Raw genomic sequence first — 21,260 nt, forward strand, 5'->3', positions numbered from 1 at the left:
CCCTCCCCTGCTCATGCTCTGTCTGTCTGTCTGTTGGTTTGTCTCTCTCTCTCTCAAAAATAAATAATGAACATTAAAAAAAAAAGAAAAAAAATTTTGAAAAAAATTTTTATACTACTCCCTAAATGAAGTACAAGGTATCCAATGGATAGAGGGTACTTTTTCTGATGTCCTCCCCACAATTCTTCAGCCTTGCCATTGCTAGAAAATTAAAGATAAAGTCCTGATTCAGGTGATAGATTAGAAGAATGGGACTTTTAGTTCCATCTGACAAGGATTGTACAAAACTAATTCATCTAAGGAAATGCAAACTATACTATCTATTCACTTTTGAAAGCATAAAGAAAATCTGCCTATTTTCTAAAAGTCGAATTGACTCCAGAGCAAAAGAGGCCAGGGTTAAAACTTAAAAAAAAAAAAAAAAAAAGAAAGTAAAGAATGAATACCATTTAAGATTAAGACCCATAAAATTATATATTTTATATATCAGGTATTTAATCATTAGCTTTTTATTTTCTTGATTTATGTCAGGTGACATGAGTTTCAGATAAATCTTTTTTTCATAGGCTTCTACAAGAGGACACTGACAATGGGAGAAAAGACATACCCAACTGCTGGAACAGGAGAGCCACACTAGTGCCTGTGACAGGAAGACTGTCATGCAAAGGAGTCTGGATCAGCTGTCTGTCTCCTGCACCCAAGGAGAACAGCTTCTGCAGAATGGGTGAAAAACACACATACACAAACATAAATGATTTCTCTCATTTTTTTAAAACAAAAAAAATCCTTTGAAAGTTCAAATTTATTAAAAAAAATGTTTTTTGGGGGGAAGCCTGGGTGGCTCAGTTTTGTTAAGCATCTGACTCTCAACTTCGGCTCAGGTCATGATCTCGAGGTTTGTGAGTTTGAGGCCCATATGGGGCTCTGTGTTAACAGTGCAGAGCCTGCTTGGGATTCTATCTCCCTCTCTCTGTGTCCCTTCTCCACTTGCTCTCTATCTCTCTCTCAAAATAAAATTAAAAAACAACTTTTTGGGGGGGTGCCTGGGCGGCTCAGTCGGTTAAGCGTCCAACTTGGGCTCAGGTCATGATCTCACGGGTCCGTGGGTTCAGGCCACGCATCGGGCTCTGTGCTGACAGCTCGGGGCCTGGAGCCTGCTTCGGATTCTGTGTCTCACTCTCTCTCTGCCCCTCCCCCACTTGTGCTCTCTGTCTCTCTCTCTCTCTCTCTCTCTCAAAAATAAAAAATATGGGGCACCTGGGTGGCTTAGTTGGTTGAGTGCCCGACTTCGGCTCAGGTCATGATCTCACAGTTCCTGAGTTTGAGCCCCGCATCCGGCTCTGTGCTGACACTCTGCCCTTCCCCCACTTGTGCTCTGTCTCTCTCTGTCTCTCAAAAATGAATAAACGTTAAAAATTTTTTTAAATAAAATAAATAAATAAAAAATGTAAAAAAAAAAACAACTTTTTTTTGAAGTCCAAATTTAGAGTAATGATGAGCCTATAAGATCCAATTAATAGATGCAAGAGTGATGATGAAACCAAAAATATTCAAATTACATTGTGCCCAAATGAATATGGTATGAGAAAATTCAGTAATTAGAAAGCTGAAAATTTAATAACAATGGAGAAACAAAAATTAGTGACAATCATACTTAACTAAAAAATAAGAAAATATTAAAGTCACCATTTTTATGCCAATTATATGTCAATAAAGTTTTATTGACATATGTAAAATATGTAACATGAACCACATATGTAATATTTTAAAACGTCTAGCAGCCACAATAAAAAGTTTTTTAAATTAAAAAATAAATTAACATAATAAAGTCAAAATAAATCCCACATGAGAAAGTTCCATAAAATAATTCCACAGCTTTAAAGTTTAGGTTCATTTGTAACCAAACTTACATCTTCTATTCTGCCTTTGTAGTAAGGGAAGAAGAATGAGGGAGGAGGGAATAGGAGGAAGACAAGAGGATAAAAACTTAAGAGTAACAGGACACCAGGTAAGACCAAAGAGTTAAAAGAGAAAGAACTGAGGGTTGATGGGGGGGTGGGAGAGAGAGGAAAGTGGGTGATGAGCATAGAGGAGGGCACCTGTTGGGATGAACACTGGGTGTTGTATGGAAACAAATTTGATAATAAATTTCGTATTAAAAAAAAGACAAAGGGCAAGGGAAAAAATGTCAGTTTCATAGCAAGTATCACCTCTGTCAGACTGAGGAGGATAAACAATGTAATTTTTAGAGGGCTGTCCTCTTCCACAACATTACACAAGAATAAGCAAAATAAGTGAAGGAAGTCTTTTTTTTTTTTTTTTTTTTAACTATGGCGCCCTGGAAACATTGAGGCATAAAAGCTCAGGTTCTTATTTTTCGACCGCAGAGATGAAAATTAAAATCTTAAGACAAACAAGATGACTACTCTGAGAAATTTTTATGTCAGTAAAAGAATTTAATGTCCTCATATGAGGCTCAAATATGACAAAAACCTTGGGAAATTTTAAGGGATAGCTTATACTTTCCGGAAAAGATCTGTGATTTTGGATGGTCATCAACATTAATATTTCTAAAGGTAGTTTAGAGTTTTTCTAATTTCTATCACTAAAAAACATTTTGATATAAGTTAATGAAATGAGCCATAGCTGTATAGAGGAGTAATAAAGGTAGAAAGGAGACATTTTAAATGTTCAGCTTAAAATGAATATTTCCAAGAAAACGTAAACTAGAGTTCAAGTTACACAAAATATGACTTCTAATTATGCTATGTGAAAGGTGAGCCCTGTGTTAAAACTAACCTTATGACCTAAGAAGAGAATGGAATCTTGGGTCTCTAGAAGGCAGACCATAGGGACAATGCTTAACTAAGATCTTCTTTAAAATGAAAATATTTAAGGAATTCCATTTTTTTCTGTTCTTCAAAAATTAAATTAACTGGAGCAGAGGAGAAGAGGAACAGGCCCTCTTCATCTCCCTTTTTATTCTATTTACCTGAGACCCTCCAGCCGCTGGGACAAGGCACGCACACAGGTTTGCAATGAGACTTTCCAAGGAGACATTCAAACTATCCACATATACAGTGTAGATCAAACCTAGGCAAGCCTACAAAGAGAAGATGAAAGAAGAGATTACTTTTTCATGGAAAAAATAAGCATTAAAAAATAAATTGCTGTGACATCTGCTCTTAAGGAAATTTCTTTTTGAAGCCAGTAAAGTATATTCCACAGTGACCATGGAATAAGTTTTAAGCAGCAAATGTTATTAAGTTTATTAAATTTTCCTCCTTGACCAGAAGCTCTAAATGAGCTTTTGCGATGAGTTTATAAAAAGCAGAACCATAATTTGTAAAACAGGTGTTTGTGCTGAGATAAACACTCTAGCAAATTTGTAGGGCTTAAAACTGTTGTGGTCTCAGCCTACTTTGCAAAAAGTCATACTTCAAGATAAAAATTTCAAAATGTTATTGCTTTGTGATTCTTATAAATTCAGAATATTTGTTCTACAGAAAAAAATTTTGTAAATTATCAGAGGTTAGCAAAATAGAGACAAGATATAATTAACACTGTAAGCTCAGAAGAAGGTAGGTGGTAAAATGGAAGATAAAATGCAATCTTTATGAATCTTTCAGTTTATTAAAATTTGTGACTATGAAAAATTAGTAGGGATGCCTGGGTGGTTTGGTCGGTTAAGCGTCCAACTTCAGCTCAGGTCATTATTGTGGTCCATGAGTTTGAGCCCCGCATCGAACTCTGTGCTGACAGCTCAGAGCCTGGAGCCTGCTTCAGAATCTGTGACTCTCTCTCTGCCCCTCCCCTACTTGTACTCTGTATTTGTCTCTCTCTTTCCCAAAAATAAACATTAAAAAAAAAAAGAAAAATTAGTATTTGTTAGAAGTTACCCATTGTCATTGAAATCTTGACACTAAGTTAATTCTTCTAGAATATATATAATCTCAAGAATATGGAAAAGTTTTCCAGAAATTATGTATTAATTTCCCAAGTCCTTCAGAAATTTTAAGGTATATTTTTAAATTTTTAAAAACCTTTATTTTTGAGAGAGACCGTGCAAGTAGGGGAGAAACAGAGAGAGACACACACAGAATCCAAAGCAGGCTCGAGGCCCTGAGCTGTCAGCACAGTACCCGGCATGGGGCTCGAACTCACGAACCGTGAAATCATACCTGAGCCAAAGTCAGACACTTAACTGACTGAGCCACCCAGGCGCCGCAGAAATTTTAAGGTATATTTTATATATTTTCCAAAGACATCTGTGATTTCGGACAATAATCAACATTACTATTACTAAAGGTAGCAACTGAAATAAGAAAAGTAAGCCCTCTTCTTTCAAAGCTTAAATGTATAAAAATTTTTTTTTGCATTTAAAAATTCTGAGTGTCTCAAAGAGACAATATCTGGAAGTAAACAATATTTTAAAGCTATGTTGGAGACCAAAACTATTTGAGATTTAGATATTCAATCTATTTACTGAGCCTGGTCTCCTCAAAAGAAGGTAAATAAAAACACAAAGTTGTTATACTGCTAATACATTTTAAATTTGCTACAGGCAATCAAATGATTTCTTTTAGATTCATAAATTTTGGAGTCAGTAGCCATGGGATCTATTTAAAAACAAACACTACATCCTTATAAGTTTAAATAGTTACATTAATCTAGGTATGTATTTCATCCAACATGAATACATTTTTTTCTATTAACACTACATTTATTTTATTGATGAACCTCTAAATCAATTCAAAGATATTTTAAATACAAAATCTTGTTACCATGATTCACTCAAAGCAGATTCACACAATAATACAAATCAATAATGACAACTATGAGTTCTTTACCCTAAAAATTTCTGGATAATCTAATCTGGATACCAACACCAGGCTTTTGGGAGCAAATACTTCTGCGGGCTGAATTAAACCAGACCCTTCCACTTCACCTTCAATCTCTTCCTTCTTTGTTCCCTAGAAAAAGATGCACTGAAATGAACAGACAGAATTTCTAGATTTATAATTCACAAAAGATAGACATATCACACATTTTCATGTAATTTACAAAATCTAAAATTATTTATAAACATAATTTATAATATAATTTACAAAACTCAAACTAAAAATAAAGATACATACTTTGACAGGAATCTAAGAAGCAAGTAAGTAGACAAAGAAATTATAAAGGAAGCCATGCTTATTTCAATTTTGAAAAGCTCCTTATGCTCCAGATATATACCACAACTTTATGTGAGCATTTGGTTTCTATGTGAGATCGGGAATCAAAGGTAAAGAAGACACATTAACACTATTTTAGATAGTGACCCAAACAACTAAAAATGATACTCACTTAAATGGAGAGTCAGTTTTTAAGAAAAGATCTATTTTAGAAGGCACTAATTTTCATTCTTGATTTTCTACTTGTACCAATCTTTCAAACAAAAGTGATGCTCATTTAGGATTCTAAGGCTTACAGAATGCTCAGTGCTCTTAGAAGTGAAACCCAATCAGCTCTAAATTCCTTCTGCTCATAAGCAACAATGTTGACTTTTTTGAGAAGAGAAAATATCTTTCTACACAAAACTAAGTTTCAGAATGTACTTACTGCCATTGAAATGTACACTTAATAATGGTTAAAATGGCAAATCTATGTCATGTACATTTTAGCACAATAAAAACATCTATAATAAAAAAAAATGCCCTACATTACAATGACTAAAAATACTGGTTAATGAAATAAACTTTGAAAACTTTTGTTCTCATTATGTGTCAACAAGTATTTCCTGTGCACTTACTGTTCCATTATACTATATGATGCACTATAAAACTTATAAATAAAATTAAAAAAAAGACAAGGTAGTAAAGCATTCAGATTAATTTCTAGATGATATTCTAAGATGCCAGGACATTTTCCCTAACTAGAATGTTCTTTCTTTTCCATTAATCAAATTTGCAGCTCAAAAATCTGTCTTCCTTCCTGAAGCCTTTCCTTTACTTATTTTTCTTTTAATTCTTAGCACAGTTCACCGATATATCACACATCCTCCAACGCATTTCTCCCACCAACCTCTCCCCAAAATGCCAAATCCAATTGCCTGCTTGACCTGTCCACTTAGATGACTAACAGATATCTTAAACATGTCCAAACCATAGCTCAAATCTTTCTCCTCAAACTCCATTCCTCCTACAGTATTGAGTCTCAGCTAATGGAAATCCTACCTGTCCATTTGGCAAATCAAAACTCTGGATTCCTCTCCCTTCATGCCCCATATCCAAACTGTCAGCAAATCCTGAATGCTCACCACCTCCACTCCTACCACAGTATTATGAGCCACCATCATTGCTTGTCTGGATTATTTTAACAATCTCCTTCAGTCTCTCCTATTCCTCCTTAGCCCCAGTTTGCTTCCTTGTTGCTCTTCAAACATGCTGGGCATGCTCCCAACTAAGGCTCTTAAGCACTGTCTGTTATTCCTTTTCCTGAAATACTCTTCCCACAGATACTCTAATGATGAATTCCCTCATCTCCATTAGGTCTTCGTTCAAGTGACTTCTCATCTGGTAAGCCTTTGCTGGCACCCTAATTAAAATCCCAATTCACTAACATTCTCTATTTTCTCTCCTTGCTTTATTTTTCTCCTTGGCACTTGTTACTATCCAACATATTAACCTATTTCACTTATCTTGTTTTTTTTTTTAATTTTTTTTAATGTTTATTTTTGAGAGAGAGTGTGAGTGCGAGTGGGGAACGGGCAGAGAGAGAGGGAGACACAGAATCCGAAGTAGGCTCCAGGCTCTGAGCCCGAAGTGGGGCTTGAACTCACAAACTGTGAGATCATGACCTGAGCCAAAGTTGGATGCTTAACCGACTGAGCCACTCAGGTGCCCCACGCTTATCTTGTTTTTTGTTTGTCTGTCTCCTCCACTAAAATATGCTTAATGAAGCCCAGGATTTCTGTCTTGTTCACTAGTAATTTCCCAGTTCCTAAAACAAGAGCTGGGCACATGGTTGATACTTCATTAATTTTTGTTCACTGCATACATGCAGGAATGAATTTTCTTGGAATAACTTTCTGGCTAGTTCACCAAGGAAAGTCTCTCCCCCGCCCCCCTCACTTATAGAGGCCAAAAACTATATTTTCTATCTCCGTTGGAGCTCGTATATTTTCTAGTACAGTGAAATATAATCAAGTATTAGATGTCTATGGAATGCACATATCCAAAGGGAACTATCTGTTTACTTTTTATATGTGTCATAAGGTCCCTATGCTCTTGAAAGATTTTCATCTGTTATAAAGCAAAAGCTAAAAGGTTGGCTGGTTTCTAAAATCCTTAGAAATAATAAAAATGTGATGAATATGAATTTACCAAATATTTCCACACATAATGAATCATATTCTTCATGGATTACTAACAAATTTGAAATGACAAAAGAACGACTAAAATTCCTCAAAAAGATAAAGCTATTCATTTTATGAGATTGTGATAAATGCCCTAGAGTACCATTAGAAGTCAGCTTGACTAAGTAGATAACCATTTCAAATAAATAACCATTAACCTACTTTGACCAAAACACAAAATAGAATGCATTGGTCTTTTCTTAAAGCTATTCTTTAACTAAACATTCACTAAATGGAATAGTTATTAACAAAAAAGAAAAAAAGCACCAGTATAGTGTAAATCTGTATTAAGTAAAAACAATTCCATTTTTATTTATATCACTTTTTATTACAGAGGTTGGCTTTTACTTCATAACTGTATTATAAATCATAAGATGTTGTTATTCTTAATTCTAACAGCTCTCCTATAAGCATACAATGTCACAAGTTTAGAAAAAATTCATACTCCACTTTTCAAAGCAAAATGCAGTACTATGGTTAAAAAAATTTTTTTTTAATATACTAAAAAGACTAAATTGCACACTTTAAAAGGATGGATTTTATGGCATGGTAATTAGATCTCAACTCAAAAAGTAATGCAGGGTATTGAAGAGGGCACCTTTTGGGATGAGCACTGGGTGTTGTATGGAAATCAACTTGACAATAAACTTCATATATTGAAAAATAAAATAAAAAAAAAGAAATGTCAAAAAAAAGTAATGCAAAATACTAAGGGCAATTAACATCCATATTATGTAATAATTTTATCTTTTTAATCAGAGATTTTGCAATATATTAAGACTTTCTGATTTCTGGTTGAAGTAAATAAGCACCAAATTCTAATTTTAGTTTGGTTATACTTTTTGCTTATAGATTACCTGGCAATATTTACCTGAGAATATATATCTAGTATATCTTATGTCATCATTAATATATACTTTAGAATAAAAACAACAACAAAAACCCAAAACCCAAAAGTGAAATTATATACAAACTTTACTCCTTATAATATTTTTTAATAAAAGATGAATCCCAAGGAAATAAAATATGATGAAGCTCTACTACTTATGATAACTTTGAGTTTACTATAATACACTGATATACTATCCCTCTTAGTGATTTTATACTATAATAATACACCAGGTTTTCATGTTTAATTTCAAAGACTGTTTTGTGTGTGTGTGTGTGTGTGTGTGTGTGTGTGTGTGTGTGTGTGTGTTTGTGTTCATTAAATCTAGCTTTCATCATCCTTTTAAAATACTGAATTCTCCAAATCTCTGTTGGAAGACTGGAATTATTTTTAATATTTATTGCTTAATTGTTTTTATTAAGTCAAATTATGAATTAAATATCAAAATTCTTATTAAAATACTTCATTATAATTAATAAACAATGTTTCTACAAAAAAAGAGAATATACTGTCACAAGTTTAGAGAAAATTCATACTCCTCTTTTCAAAGCAAAATATAGTACTAAAAATGTAGTACTAAAAAAATTTAAACCCCAAAACTGCTGGTTAAAATAAGGTTTGTTCCAAGAGACAGTAATGTGGTGGTTTTGATAAAATTTTTCTATAAATAATTTATCATTTAAGGGAATACTGTTTATTCATTACAGCAGCTAGAATATCTTTTGTGTAACAATTACGTATTTCACATGCTGAAAAGATGTGAGAAATCTAAAAATAAGCAGGAAATTTAAAACATAGGCTATGAATGTAACAGATGTTATAATAATGCTTTGAAATTTTATATTTTAAATTTTTTTTTTCAACGTTTATTTATTTTTGGGACAGAGAGAGACAGAGCATGAACGGGGGAGGGGCAGAGAGAGAGGGAGACACAGAATCGGAAACAGGCTCCAGGCTCTGAGCCGTCAGCCCAGAGCCCGACGCGGGGCTCGAACTCACGGACCATGAGATCGTGACCGGGCTGAAGTCGGACGCTTAACCGACTGCGCCACCCAGGCGCCCCAGAAATTTTATATTTTATAGTAGAAAACATTTTCACATATTTTATCTCACTGAACAGTACTTGCAAGCCTTTTTCTAACCTAAGATTATTCCTAATTCTAGTAGATGCCATTAAAGATACAAATTTATCTTAAACACTAAGTTTACTGAATTTTCTCACAATGACTTGCAGGGTCACCTTATCTCTTATACACACCATAAGCTCATGCTACAACTTGCCCACTTATAGATTTTTTTCCTACTTATTTTTACCATGGACTACATGTGCCAGTGGGATTCCCAGCTTCTACGTAATTTACATTCTATGTAGGTCACAGTCTCTGTGCTTCAATAACATGGGATAAATTAGTACTTACCATATCAATTTTCCCCAAAAGCACTATTGCTTTTTAAATGTATCCTGAGACAAAAATGCTAAAAATTATTAGATTACTGATTTTATGGGTTGACTCCATACTCAAAATATTTAGGAAGTTCATCTTTTCACTCAGGTTGAATATGTCAGCCTCGTCTTTGTGCACTCTTGATGCTTGATTCCTGTCTCTTCTACCTTGAAAAGACTTGTATCCAATATCCAAAATGTGCCAAGCTCATTTTCAACAATAGTATTTCACACTAAAACTCTTCCTACAGTATTTCTTTAAATATTCTGCTTAAAAAAGGATAAAAGGAGGAGCACCTAGGTGGCTCAGTCAGTTAAGCATCCAACTCTTGATTTCGGCGCTGGTCATTAGATCAAGACCAACAACTGGTTCTGCAATGACAGTGCAGAGCCTACTTGGGATTCTCTCACTCATTCTCTGTCTCTCTCTCTCACTCTCGCTCTCTCCCTCCCTCTCTCTCTCTCTTTTTCTCTCCCCTGCTCACTCTCACCCTCTCTCTCTCAAAATAAATAAACTTTAAAAAAGTAGTATACAGTGTGTTTGTGTGTGTGTGTGTGTGTGTGTGTGTGTGTGCGTATTTTGTGTTAAATATGTTTATATTTTTAATATGGAGGAGAAAAGGCCTGGAAGGTTATATACCAAAAGACTAGCATTTGTCTTAGCATTTGTCTCTGGGTCATGGGATTACGGTTTTCACATACCATATAAAAATATGTGCATATCCAGAGAAAAATAATTTGCTAAAATGTTTACTCTTGCATTATCTTTATAACAAAAAGTTTAAAGTTTTAAAAAGTAAATAGTAATGTATCAGTATGTGTTTATTTATTAAACATTTACTAAGTGGCTGGACACATAGCATGTGTCACAGAAGGATAAGGTGCAGTTCTTTGTGTCAGGAAATTTATAATCTAGCTTAAGTGCTAAAACCAACACAGGTGAAATAACAGTAATAAGTGCAAAACAAAATTGTAACATTTTGAAGTTCATGTTTACAGTGTTGAGAAACTCTGAGAAGGGAAATCAGTGAGGTCTACAATAGTGAGCTGGAACTTAATAAATAGGACAGTCAGAGGGAAAGGGAAAGGGAAAAGAAGAAATCCAACAATGAGACAAGTCAAAGCATCCAAAGAAAATGCCTTAGAAAAAGGCAGTATTCTGGGGTGCCTGGGCAGCTCAGTCGATTAAGCGTCTGACTTCGGCTCAGGTCATGATCTCGCAGTTTGTGAGTTCAAGCTCCGCGTCGGGCTCTGTGCTGACAGCTCAGAGCCTGGAGCTTGCTTCAGATTCTGTGCCTGCCCCTCCCATGCTCATGCTTTCTCTCTCTCAATAATAAATAAATGTTAAAAAAAAAAAAGGCAGTATACTATGTACATACCAGCTTGAATTGTAGTATTTATCTATCCTGCCTATTTCATTTTCCTAATTTTAGTTCTTACATAACCTTTAAAAATATGAGCTAACCACTAAATTTTTAAGCTAGGCATACTTAACTAAAATTCATTTCCTATGTTCACACTATTAGTTGGTAACATAATTTATAATATACTTTTTAATGTAAGAAACATGAGAATGATAATTTATTGAAGTTTTACTTTTTGGCATCTTTTATTTCAGTAATTCTTATTGCATATCTTCTTTAAAACACCTTTTACCCTCCAGTTAATATATAGTGAATAAATCACAGTTAATAAATTAATCATCATAAACTGAAGAATATGGTCACTGGCACTGAAATATGTTCATCTTTTATCCCCAAGACATAATTAACTCAAATCAACTGTTAGATAGTACTCAAGAATTCTCTGGTGTATCTTATAAAATGACTAAGAACATCTAGGACTGACTTACAATATCAACATTATGAGAAATACTATTAAGCTAAACCTTATCTCTGAAGAAAATGAGATAATGAGTACAAACTTCTGTATGAAGTGGGGAAACTACAGATAAGCTTCTTGTTTGTTTCCTTTCTAATAGGTTAACCAACTCAAAATTACGTTCTCATAAATTCAAGAAAATTATTTTGTGAACCACCAAAGTCAATGGTTCTTTTCAAAGTCCTTTCCCACTATGTGAAAATTGACGAAAAAGATTAGAAATGATAAAGTATCATTTTTAGATGAAAAATTATATTAATATTATTTGGTGAGTTATATGATCATAGAAATTAAGCTTACAATTTCATGGGTTAAATAAAATGTACTTCCATGGAATCCCTAATTTAGAAGTTTATATGGTGAGCACAAAGACTCAAGACTTCAGCTTTATTTTCTCAAAGAACACATGTTGAAACCTTAATGATCATGTAACATGGCATACTGAAACATTCCATAAAGATATAGGACATATGGTTATATTCAACATAGTGGTCTAAAAAGTATGCCTTATTCAGATGACGAAGAATAGTATCCTGTGGATCATAATTTGGGTAGAAACCTTGTATCTACTATGAGAAAAATTAAAATGTATCTTTAAAATCAGATGTGCCTGGAGCGCTTGGGTGGCTTAGTCAGTTAAGCATCTGACTTCGGCTCAGGTCATGATCTCACAGTTCATCGGTTCAAGCCCTGCATCAGGCACTGTGCTGACAGCTCAGAGCCTGAAGCCTGCTTCAGATTCTGTGTCTCCCTCTCTTTCTGCCTCTCCCCCACTTGCACTCTGTCTCTCAAAACTAAATAAACATTAAAAAAAATTAATATAAAAAATAAAATAAAATCAGATGTAGTTATTAATATGATAGAATAATAAAAACACTATAGTACTAGGAGGTATCTACTTTATTTTACAAACAAGCAATCTCATGCCCAGAGACATGAAATTACTTGCCATGATCATACAGCTCATTAAAGGTATAATGAGAATTAATAAGTCAAGTCTTATAACTCTTGGGCTAGTTTTCTCTTTCCAATGTCTTGTACTCATATACAACCTTTAAAAGAAATAGGTGCTAGTTTAAAGAAACTGTTTAGAACAGATGACATACAAAAAGTTAAACTGTAAATCTGGAAAGACGTTCACACTATTTTCCATTAAGTATATTTGCATGTAATAATCCTTATGTGAAACTGAAATAGCAATAACAGTTCTTGCTGCAGCCTTTCCTAGTGTAAAACTGTCAAAATTTAAGAAAAGGGATTTAATGTTGAAGGACTTTAGGAGCCTGTTCTCAAAAGCTTCTCCTGTTGTTTTAATGTCTCATACTATTTTAAGCATATAACACCAATCAATCATATCTAATTAAGTGAAATGTTTTCCCTACAGAATGTATCTGCGATGGATGTCAGGGAGACTGTTAAGATTCAGCATTCTGTCCATTAAGCAATTCTCATTTTAAAAGGGGGAGAGGATGGAGATAGGACCCTTTCACAAAAGGCATAATCTCCACCATTCCTACTATATCAAGAATCCTATGTGGATAATTGCATATGCTGCAAATTATCAAACAAACATTAGAAACTCAGGATGTATGTCCCTCAATTTTGATCACTGTCTGAATTGTTACTTATGCTACTTTTCACTAGACTCTCTTTGTTGAATGAGGTCTGAGGATTAGTCTCTAGAATACTATCAAGTATAATGTTGACTGTATTACTAGCAAACCCACTTCTCACTTTTCTCTATTTGTAATTTCTAATTCAGTGAGATAGATAATCACGGACAAAACCCTCCTTGGCAGAATCAAGATTATTCCAAAGAGATATTCATCACAGTGTTATTCATGATATTGACAAAAGGGAAACTAAATGCCTATTAGGAGATGGATCAAGTATACTACATCCATATGGTCAATTAATGTGTAGACATTAATTAGATCTACATAGAGTTTTAGTTTTTAAAAAACCCTTAATATTGAAACAAAATATATCGAACTATAATTTTTTTTCTGTTGTCTTACTTTTCTCCCAATATGTTCTAAATTTTCTACAATAAGCACAATTTAGTAGCTTGATAACCAGGAAAGGGAAAAGAGAAAAAAAGAAAAAATGACTAGTCTATTCTTCAGATAAATCTATTGAATGTTTTATGTGATTTCCCCTACTGCTCCAAGTTTTGCCAACAAGAGATCAGTTTAGAAATCCATTTTTATTACTTCATTTTTCCAAATAAATTACTCAATCATTTGGAATTGTATTTTACTATGAGCATTTCAATTTATTTTTTTCTCACAAAGTTCAATAACTATTTAAATAACACTTGTTAAAATGTACAAACTCCATTCATTTGTAATGAATGTTTCCATAGTCATATATTGATAATAAATAATAAGACCAGTTCTGGTCTTATTCTTGACAATTCTTCTTGAACCAATAACACACTGATATAATTTTTGCAGCCTTGTAATAGATGCTTTAGTATTTGATATTGGTATTTGGTCTTTGGAGACAGACAGATTCAAGCTTTTTGACTTAGTACTTTAATGTCCCTGGGTAAGTCTTTTAGCCTCATCCATAAAATTGGAACGTTAAAACTTACCAAGTGCTGTTCTTGTAAGAATAAAATAAACTACATGTGAATTAAATAAAATGGAATAAAAGTGCTATAAAACTTTTAGCATAGTTCCTGGAACATGATAAGCCCTTCAATGTATCATAAACACTATAATCTTTTTTCCTATCCATGAGCTTTTTGCCTGGACTGCTCCATTTCCTTTACTCTAAGCTTTCCTTAGCTCTTGTTTTCTAAAAGGCCACTGAATCCTTGAAACTCGGTAAGACTTATTTCCACTGCCCTGTCTTTAATTATTAAGTCTATCATCGAATCAGTGCTAAACATAGGTACTTTGGAGTATCTTTATATTTAAATTTTGATTTTGCCTCACACTAGATTGTTAAGCCAATTGAGATGAAGAAACAAATCCTATTCCTTCTATGTACTCCTTCTTTATTCCTCATCTTACTTCTCCAGTGTACCCTCAATCATTTCCCCCTCCCTTTCTTTGATGACAATTTATTTGCTGACATGCCAAATGTCTTTACTGTAAATTGCATCATTATTATTGGTTCATAAACACATTTTTCAACACACTAAAAATACTTTAAAGTGATACAACTAAGTAAAAAATTTAGACAGGTCTATCATTTTTTAGAGAAGTAATATAAAGCAACCTTACATCTGTTGTATTTTACTCATCCCTGAAAAAAATCCACAATTATATTTAGTCAAATAATTTTGGGAACCCATTTTCGAAAGTTTAATGAAAAGGTTTTGCTTGTGATTACTGATAGTATTACTGTATCTTGGAAAGATAAGAGCCAACATTTTTAAAGTTGCACAATTATACTTTGGATGATGTGTCCCTAAGTTCCTCCTCTTCAGGTTTCCAAATAATGTGTCATAGTATATTTGGTCTGAAGTAATTCAGACCAAATGAGAATTAAAAAGATCTATTTTTGAACTGATGATATGATCCAGTAACAGAAGAAAAACACATTTTTAAAAAAGAACATAGTTAACTTCACACCAAAAATGGGAAAAACATTAATGATGACCTAAAAGGAACATCATCTGAGTTTTAATATTATTTTTAAAAATCCTACCTCATTGTCCATGCTGTTTTTTTAGACCAATTCCAAAAAACATTAACTTTCTTTGGTGAGCACAGAAAAGCTGTCATACAATTCTGGCTAATATCTAACTACCTAAGTGTAATTCTATAGGAGCCAGAACTCTTACAACTTATTTTTATTTTCAGAATCTTGGGAAAACTCGTAAGAAGCAGAATCTAACCTTCTGTAAGTTGATTATAAAACTAAATAAATTATAATATTTCGTTCACTTAAAACGGAAAATGAAAAAATATCTGAACTTAAAAAGAAAAAAAAACTTTTTAAACACTGATTCCAAATACATAAGAACCTACATCTTGATTTCTAATGTTATTCTCTACTCAAATTAGCCAGGGATCCTTGGGAAAATGGCTGATTTCAAGGCCAAGGGCAGGGAAGAATATGATGAGCCTGGATCAGCTTGTTATGATAAAAAGTTTTAAAAAAATGCCTTAAAAAATGCTAGGGCCTTATCAAAAGAATACAGGAACCAACCTGAAGGGTACAAATCTATGACAATTTGTGCAATAAGACAATGAAAACCATTAATTAAATAGTATTGAAGAAAAAAGAAAGTGGAGTAAGTGAGTCTCTAGCTCAGATAGACAAGACAGGAAAGCTCTTGCTTAGTGCAAAATGTCAACTACCAACTGGTAAAGGTAGAGGGTGTGTGGGGGTAAGAAATAATCATTTTGCAGCCATCAAAATAAAAATTGGAACGGGCAAGAATCATCACTAATGCTAAATCTAGGGGTGGGCATGATTAATGAGTAATAGAATATTTGCATAGTCTCAAAGTATCTTCCCACAGATGGCATTTTAGTTGCAAGACAAAAGACAACAACTAGACAATGGAAATATCTGACAATCACCTGACCAAGTTACCAAAATTAACATGGACACCAATGGAAACCAATATAAGGAACACACAGTATTTCAATTGTTGGCAGTAATCCAACTGCTGATGTATCTAAAGATGAGAGACATCAGAAAAAACACACAATAATGGACAGCCTATTAAAAGAGGCCATGGGACCTGCATTATTCAAAAATGTCAATGTCATAAGGCAAAGAAAGTGTGATCAACTATTCCAGACAAAAGAAACAAAGAGAAATGATAATTAAAAGCTGTATGTGATTGTGAACTGCAGTATAGGTACTGGAGGACAAAAAAGGTAGATCCGTAAAGAACATAAGCAAATATTATATTTACTTAGCTGCTCTGATGCTGGGTATATAAATATTTACAATTGTTATATCCTCTTGATGAGTTGACTACTTTATCATTATATAATCACCTTCTTTGTCTATTATGAGAGTTTTTAGATTAAAGTCTATTTTGTCTGACAAGTATAGCTACTGTAGCTTTCCTTTGGTTTCCATTTGCAGGAGATATTTTCTTCTACCCCTTCACTTTCAGTCTGTCTCTATCCTTAAAGCTAAAGTCTCTGGTGGGTAGCATTTAGTTGGGTCTTATTTTTTAAATCCTTTTAGCCACTCTAAGTCTCTGGATTGGAGAATTTAATCTGTCTACATTTAAAGTAATTAGTGATCAGTTTATATTTACTAATGCCATTTTGTTCCTTGTTTTATGGATATTTTGTAATCTGTTGTTTCCTCCTTCCTCTCTTACTCTCTTCCTTTGTGATTTGATATTTTCTGTAGTGATATGCTTAGATTCCTTTATCTTCATTTTTAGTGTATCTACTATAGGTTTTTGCTTGTGGTTACCATGAGGTTTACATAAAACAATTTATAACAGTCTATTTTAAGTTGATAACAGTTTACATTAGAATATATTCTATGCTCTACATTTTATATCTCCCTCACCTAATCTAGGTTTTTGATGTCATAATTTATATCTTTTTGATCATGTGTATCCATTAACAAATTTTTGTAGTTACAGTCATTTTTCCTACTAGTCTTTTGGTCCCTTCATACTAAGCTTTATAAGTGATTAACCCACCATCTTTTACAACATTAGATATTTTTTACAAGTAAGATTTATACTTTAATATGTTTTCCTGTTACTAATTAGTACCCTTTCATTTAGGTTTAAAGAACTCTTTTTAATATTTCTTATAAAGCCAGTCTAGTGGTGATGAACTCCTTTAGCTTTTGCTTGTATGGAAAACTGTTTATTTCTCTTTCAATTCTGAAGGACATTTTTGTCAGGTGGAATATGTTAGATTGACTGTATCTTGACACTCCCTAGTATCCCACAAAGTTTCTGCTGAGAAATCTGCTCATAAGTATGGGGGTTTCCTTTTATGAACAAGTTGCTTTTCTCTTGTCCTCACCTCTTGACACTTCAATTATAATGTATCTTGGTGCTAGTCTCTTTGAGTTCATCTTTATTAGAACTCTATGGGCTTTAAGGATCTGTGTGTCTGTTTCCTTCCCCATGTTAGGAAAGGTTTTAGCCATTACTTCTTCAAATAAGTTTTCTTCCTCTTTCTCTCTCTCTTCTCCTTCTGGAATACCTAAATCACGAACATCGGCCTACTTAATGTGTCATTTAAATGCTTAAAGCTATGTTTACTCTTTTTCATTCTTTTTTCATTTTTGCTTTTTTGATTGGGTGATTTCCACTGCCCTGTCCTCAAGTTCACTGATCCCTTTTTCTCCTTCATCTAGTCTGCTGTTAAATCCCATTATGGTACATTTCAATGCAGTTATTATATGCTTCAGCTCTGACTTTTATTGGTTCTTTCTTAAGTTTTGTTTGTTAAAATTCTACCCTTGTTCATTCATTCTTCTCCTGAGCTAAGTGAGCATCTTTATGATCATTATTTTGAACTCTTGATCAGATAAATCTCTTATCTCCATTTCTCCTTTTTCTGAGTTTTATCTTGTTCTTTAGTTTGGAACATATTCTTCTGTCTCTCCACTTTCTTGACTCTCTTTTTAGTTTCTATGTATTCAATTAAACAGCCACCTCTCCTAGTCTTGAAGAAGTGGCCTCTTGTAGGAGGATGAATCTTATCATTTAATCTTGCTGTAGCTCTTGGCTGTCTCTCAAATCTTTGTAATTGTCCACAAACAGCCTACCTTATTCTTAGTGCTTCCTGTAGTTGAGGGTGTGCCAAGACCTTTCATTGTCCCAAAGAGAAGGACCTCAGCAACTAGATTCAGACTGACTGAAAGCCAGACTCTCAGGAAGCAACCTTAGTGTATGCAAATATACCTCTTTCATTGAAAGACTTGGAGATGGGTGTTTCTCTCTGCTACTTCTCACTGACTCCTGGGTGGAGATGGCCAGTTAAGAACTTTCTTTCTTTGCTACAGTCCTGTAGGAGTTGACAGCTTTAAGCTCTGCTGACCACCAGAGCCAGGAGATTAAAAGGGTGCATTCCTTGGGCAGCAACTGCAAATCTGAAGTGCCAGACATGTGCATAAGTTCTTTCCAGAGAGAAACTGGTAAAGTAAAGTGGGCCAGAGAGACAACACAGAGATGGTACCTGCTAGCTTCCTTGGTCTCCAGTACAGCCCCTAGAAATATGCTAAATTAGAGACCCGACCCTAAGGCAGCTTTTAAAGTATGCAAACAGGACTCTTTCAAGGAAAGACCGAGAGGTGGGCATTTCTCCTGTTCTTTCCATGCTGAGTCGTAGGGGCACAGACACAGTGAATTCTTATGAACCTGTTAAGAACTCTTTCTTTGTTTGCTATAGTTGATGGGTCTCAGGGACATAAGACCCATTATTTTTCAAAGTTAGGTGTTTTGGGTGTCCATCCCTCAGTACAAGTCTTTAAAGTTGAGGCTAGATATTGGGTCCAAATCCTTTACGACTCAGGAAAATGCTAGTAGTTGTAAATTCCTTCCCAATCTCATGTTGCTATGCCAGGGGTAGGGTTTATGGTGAGAGTTTGTCTAAGATTTTCCTACTTATTTCAGTGTGGGTATTTTCTTGTTTGCAAAATGTGAGTTGCTAAACTCATTTCTAGATTTCTTTCAGAGGGAATCACTCCATGTAGCTGTAGATTTGGTGTGTCTGCGGGAGGAACTGATTTCAGGAGCTTGCTATGTCACCATAGACAGTGCAGGACCCCCCTACACTGTCTTAATGTATTACTTTTCTGTCAGTTATTTTCGGGAAAGAAGTGTTTGTAATGAAGGAGCAAGGAGGAAGACTTAAATAATCAGTTTCATTGGACAATTCTAGGGAGTTGTAAAGAGGTACTGTCAAGAATACGGAAATAAAAGAAAATACTGCTACTGCATTCTCAGAACCAACTTAAATTCCGAAGATCAACATAAAAATGAAAGGTCACCTAAAAGACATAGGTAGGCTCTTGGCTGGAGAATACTTTTAAACTGAATTGATCAAAAATGGGAATTTGATTAGTTACCTGTCGGCAACATCCACTCAAACACTATCCAAAACAGAAATGGCTATTGTCATCAACTTCTAAGTTTTCTGTCCCCATTGACAACATAGAAACAATGGGCTAATTTCAAATAGAAACAATGGGTTATGTTAGTCTAGCAAGCATTAAATATTTGACATGCGGTACCCAGGTGGCTCAGTCGATAAGCGTCCTACTTCAGCTCAGGATATGATCTCACGGTTTGTGAGTTCGAGCCCCACATCGGGCTCTGTGCTGACAGCTCAGAGTCTGGAACCTGCTTCAGATTCTGTGTCTCCCTCTTTTTCTGCTCTTCCCCTGCTCACACTCTCTCTCTCAAAAATAAATAAACATTAAAAAAAATTTTTTTTAAATATTTGGCATAAAGTATTCCTTAGTTTGATTCCACGCCAAAATGCTTCAGATTTTGATATGGCTTCACACAATGATCTGACAACAAAGAAAGAATGTATTGATAATATGTGGTGCATATTTTGTTCCATGTAATCTTTTAATTTATCACTGTAACTTAATAAACTAGCAAGCTGGTTTTAATACATCAGTCTAATGAATGTGGATAATGTGAGTCTGTGTCAGGAAAGGTGATTTATCTCCTCTTGTACTGCAAAATCAGATTTCTGCATCTAGAAAAGTCAGATATTAGGGTTTAATTAAAGTAACCCAAACGACAAATGCTCTTTTGTAAGGCCATTTTAGAAAAGCCAGTCCTTTTCCATGGCAGTGATACTCATTCACCTGCATGTAGCAGAAAGTACTGCAGATAATGCTGACTGGCTCAGTCAATATCCTCTGAACCCTTTTATAGTTTCCTTCTTGTACTATAGAGCTTTGAAATCAAAATAAACAAACACATAACAACAACAAAGAGTTTTTCTGATTCCTCTGCAGGGGGGTGGGATCTGTATGCAACTTGACGTCCACAAGGAAACAACACATATGAGAATTAAAGCAGAAGTCACCGGTGTAAGATAGTGAAACAAGCTGTACACGATATTAGATTTTTAGGGTAACATATAAAGGTTATATTGTCTAGTACCCAACATTGTAAGTGACAAGTGGTCAATGGGAGAAAAAGTATCTACTAAAATAGACTCAAACCAGGCAATTCCTAGTATCCAAAGTTGGTTCCCTGTTTATTTCTTACCCATGAAATTACATAACCTCTGCAATTCATTGTCATAAATCCTTTTATGCATAGAGAAAGTAGGTCCAGTTGTCTGAAACTAAGAACCCCAACAAATACTCTTTGAGAAACCTAGTATTTCTTGTTTCAATGGTCTAGCCTATGAATTTCAGTCATGTTGATACTCCCGCCATTAACAATAATGAGTTGACATTTACTTGGGTGTTTAAAAAATAATATCAAGCATTGTGATAGGTGATTTATGAACATTCTGATTAAGTGCTTTACATTCTGTGAAAGATTGCTCAGGAAAAGGAGAGAAAAAATCACACCTTCTACATGAGGGGATATAAATCTTCTTAATATACCAATTCATGAATATGCTATTATTAGAAATATTCAGATTCTGATCAATATTTTAAAAGAAAACAATTAAGGGGAGCCTGGGTGGCTCAGTCAGTTAAGCATCTGACATCAGCTCAGG

At 34.3% G+C, this 21,260-nt stretch overlaps 1 protein-coding gene across 3 annotated transcripts in view; it reads right to left on the minus strand.

The window, feature by feature from the left end:
* SBF2 (SET binding factor 2) overlaps positions 1-21,260 on the minus strand; it is a 489,527-nt gene that overhangs the window by 251,329 nt on the left and 216,938 nt on the right. For all 3 annotated transcript variants that reach the window (XM_023239559.2, XM_023239558.2, XM_023239557.2), the window contains exons 4-6: positions 4,851-4,973; positions 2,993-3,103; positions 608-713 (exon numbers count right to left, since the gene is read on the minus strand). In XM_023239559.2, the coding sequence (XP_023095327.2) occupies positions 608-713; positions 2,993-3,103; positions 4,851-4,973 (340 nt within the window). The remainder of the gene's footprint in view (positions 1-607; positions 714-2,992; positions 3,104-4,850; positions 4,974-21,260) is intronic.

This window comes from Felis catus, chromosome D1 (genome assembly GCF_018350175.1).
Source record: "Felis catus isolate Fca126 chromosome D1, F.catus_Fca126_mat1.0, whole genome shotgun sequence".
NCBI lineage: Eukaryota > Metazoa > Chordata > Mammalia > Carnivora > Felidae > Felis > Felis catus.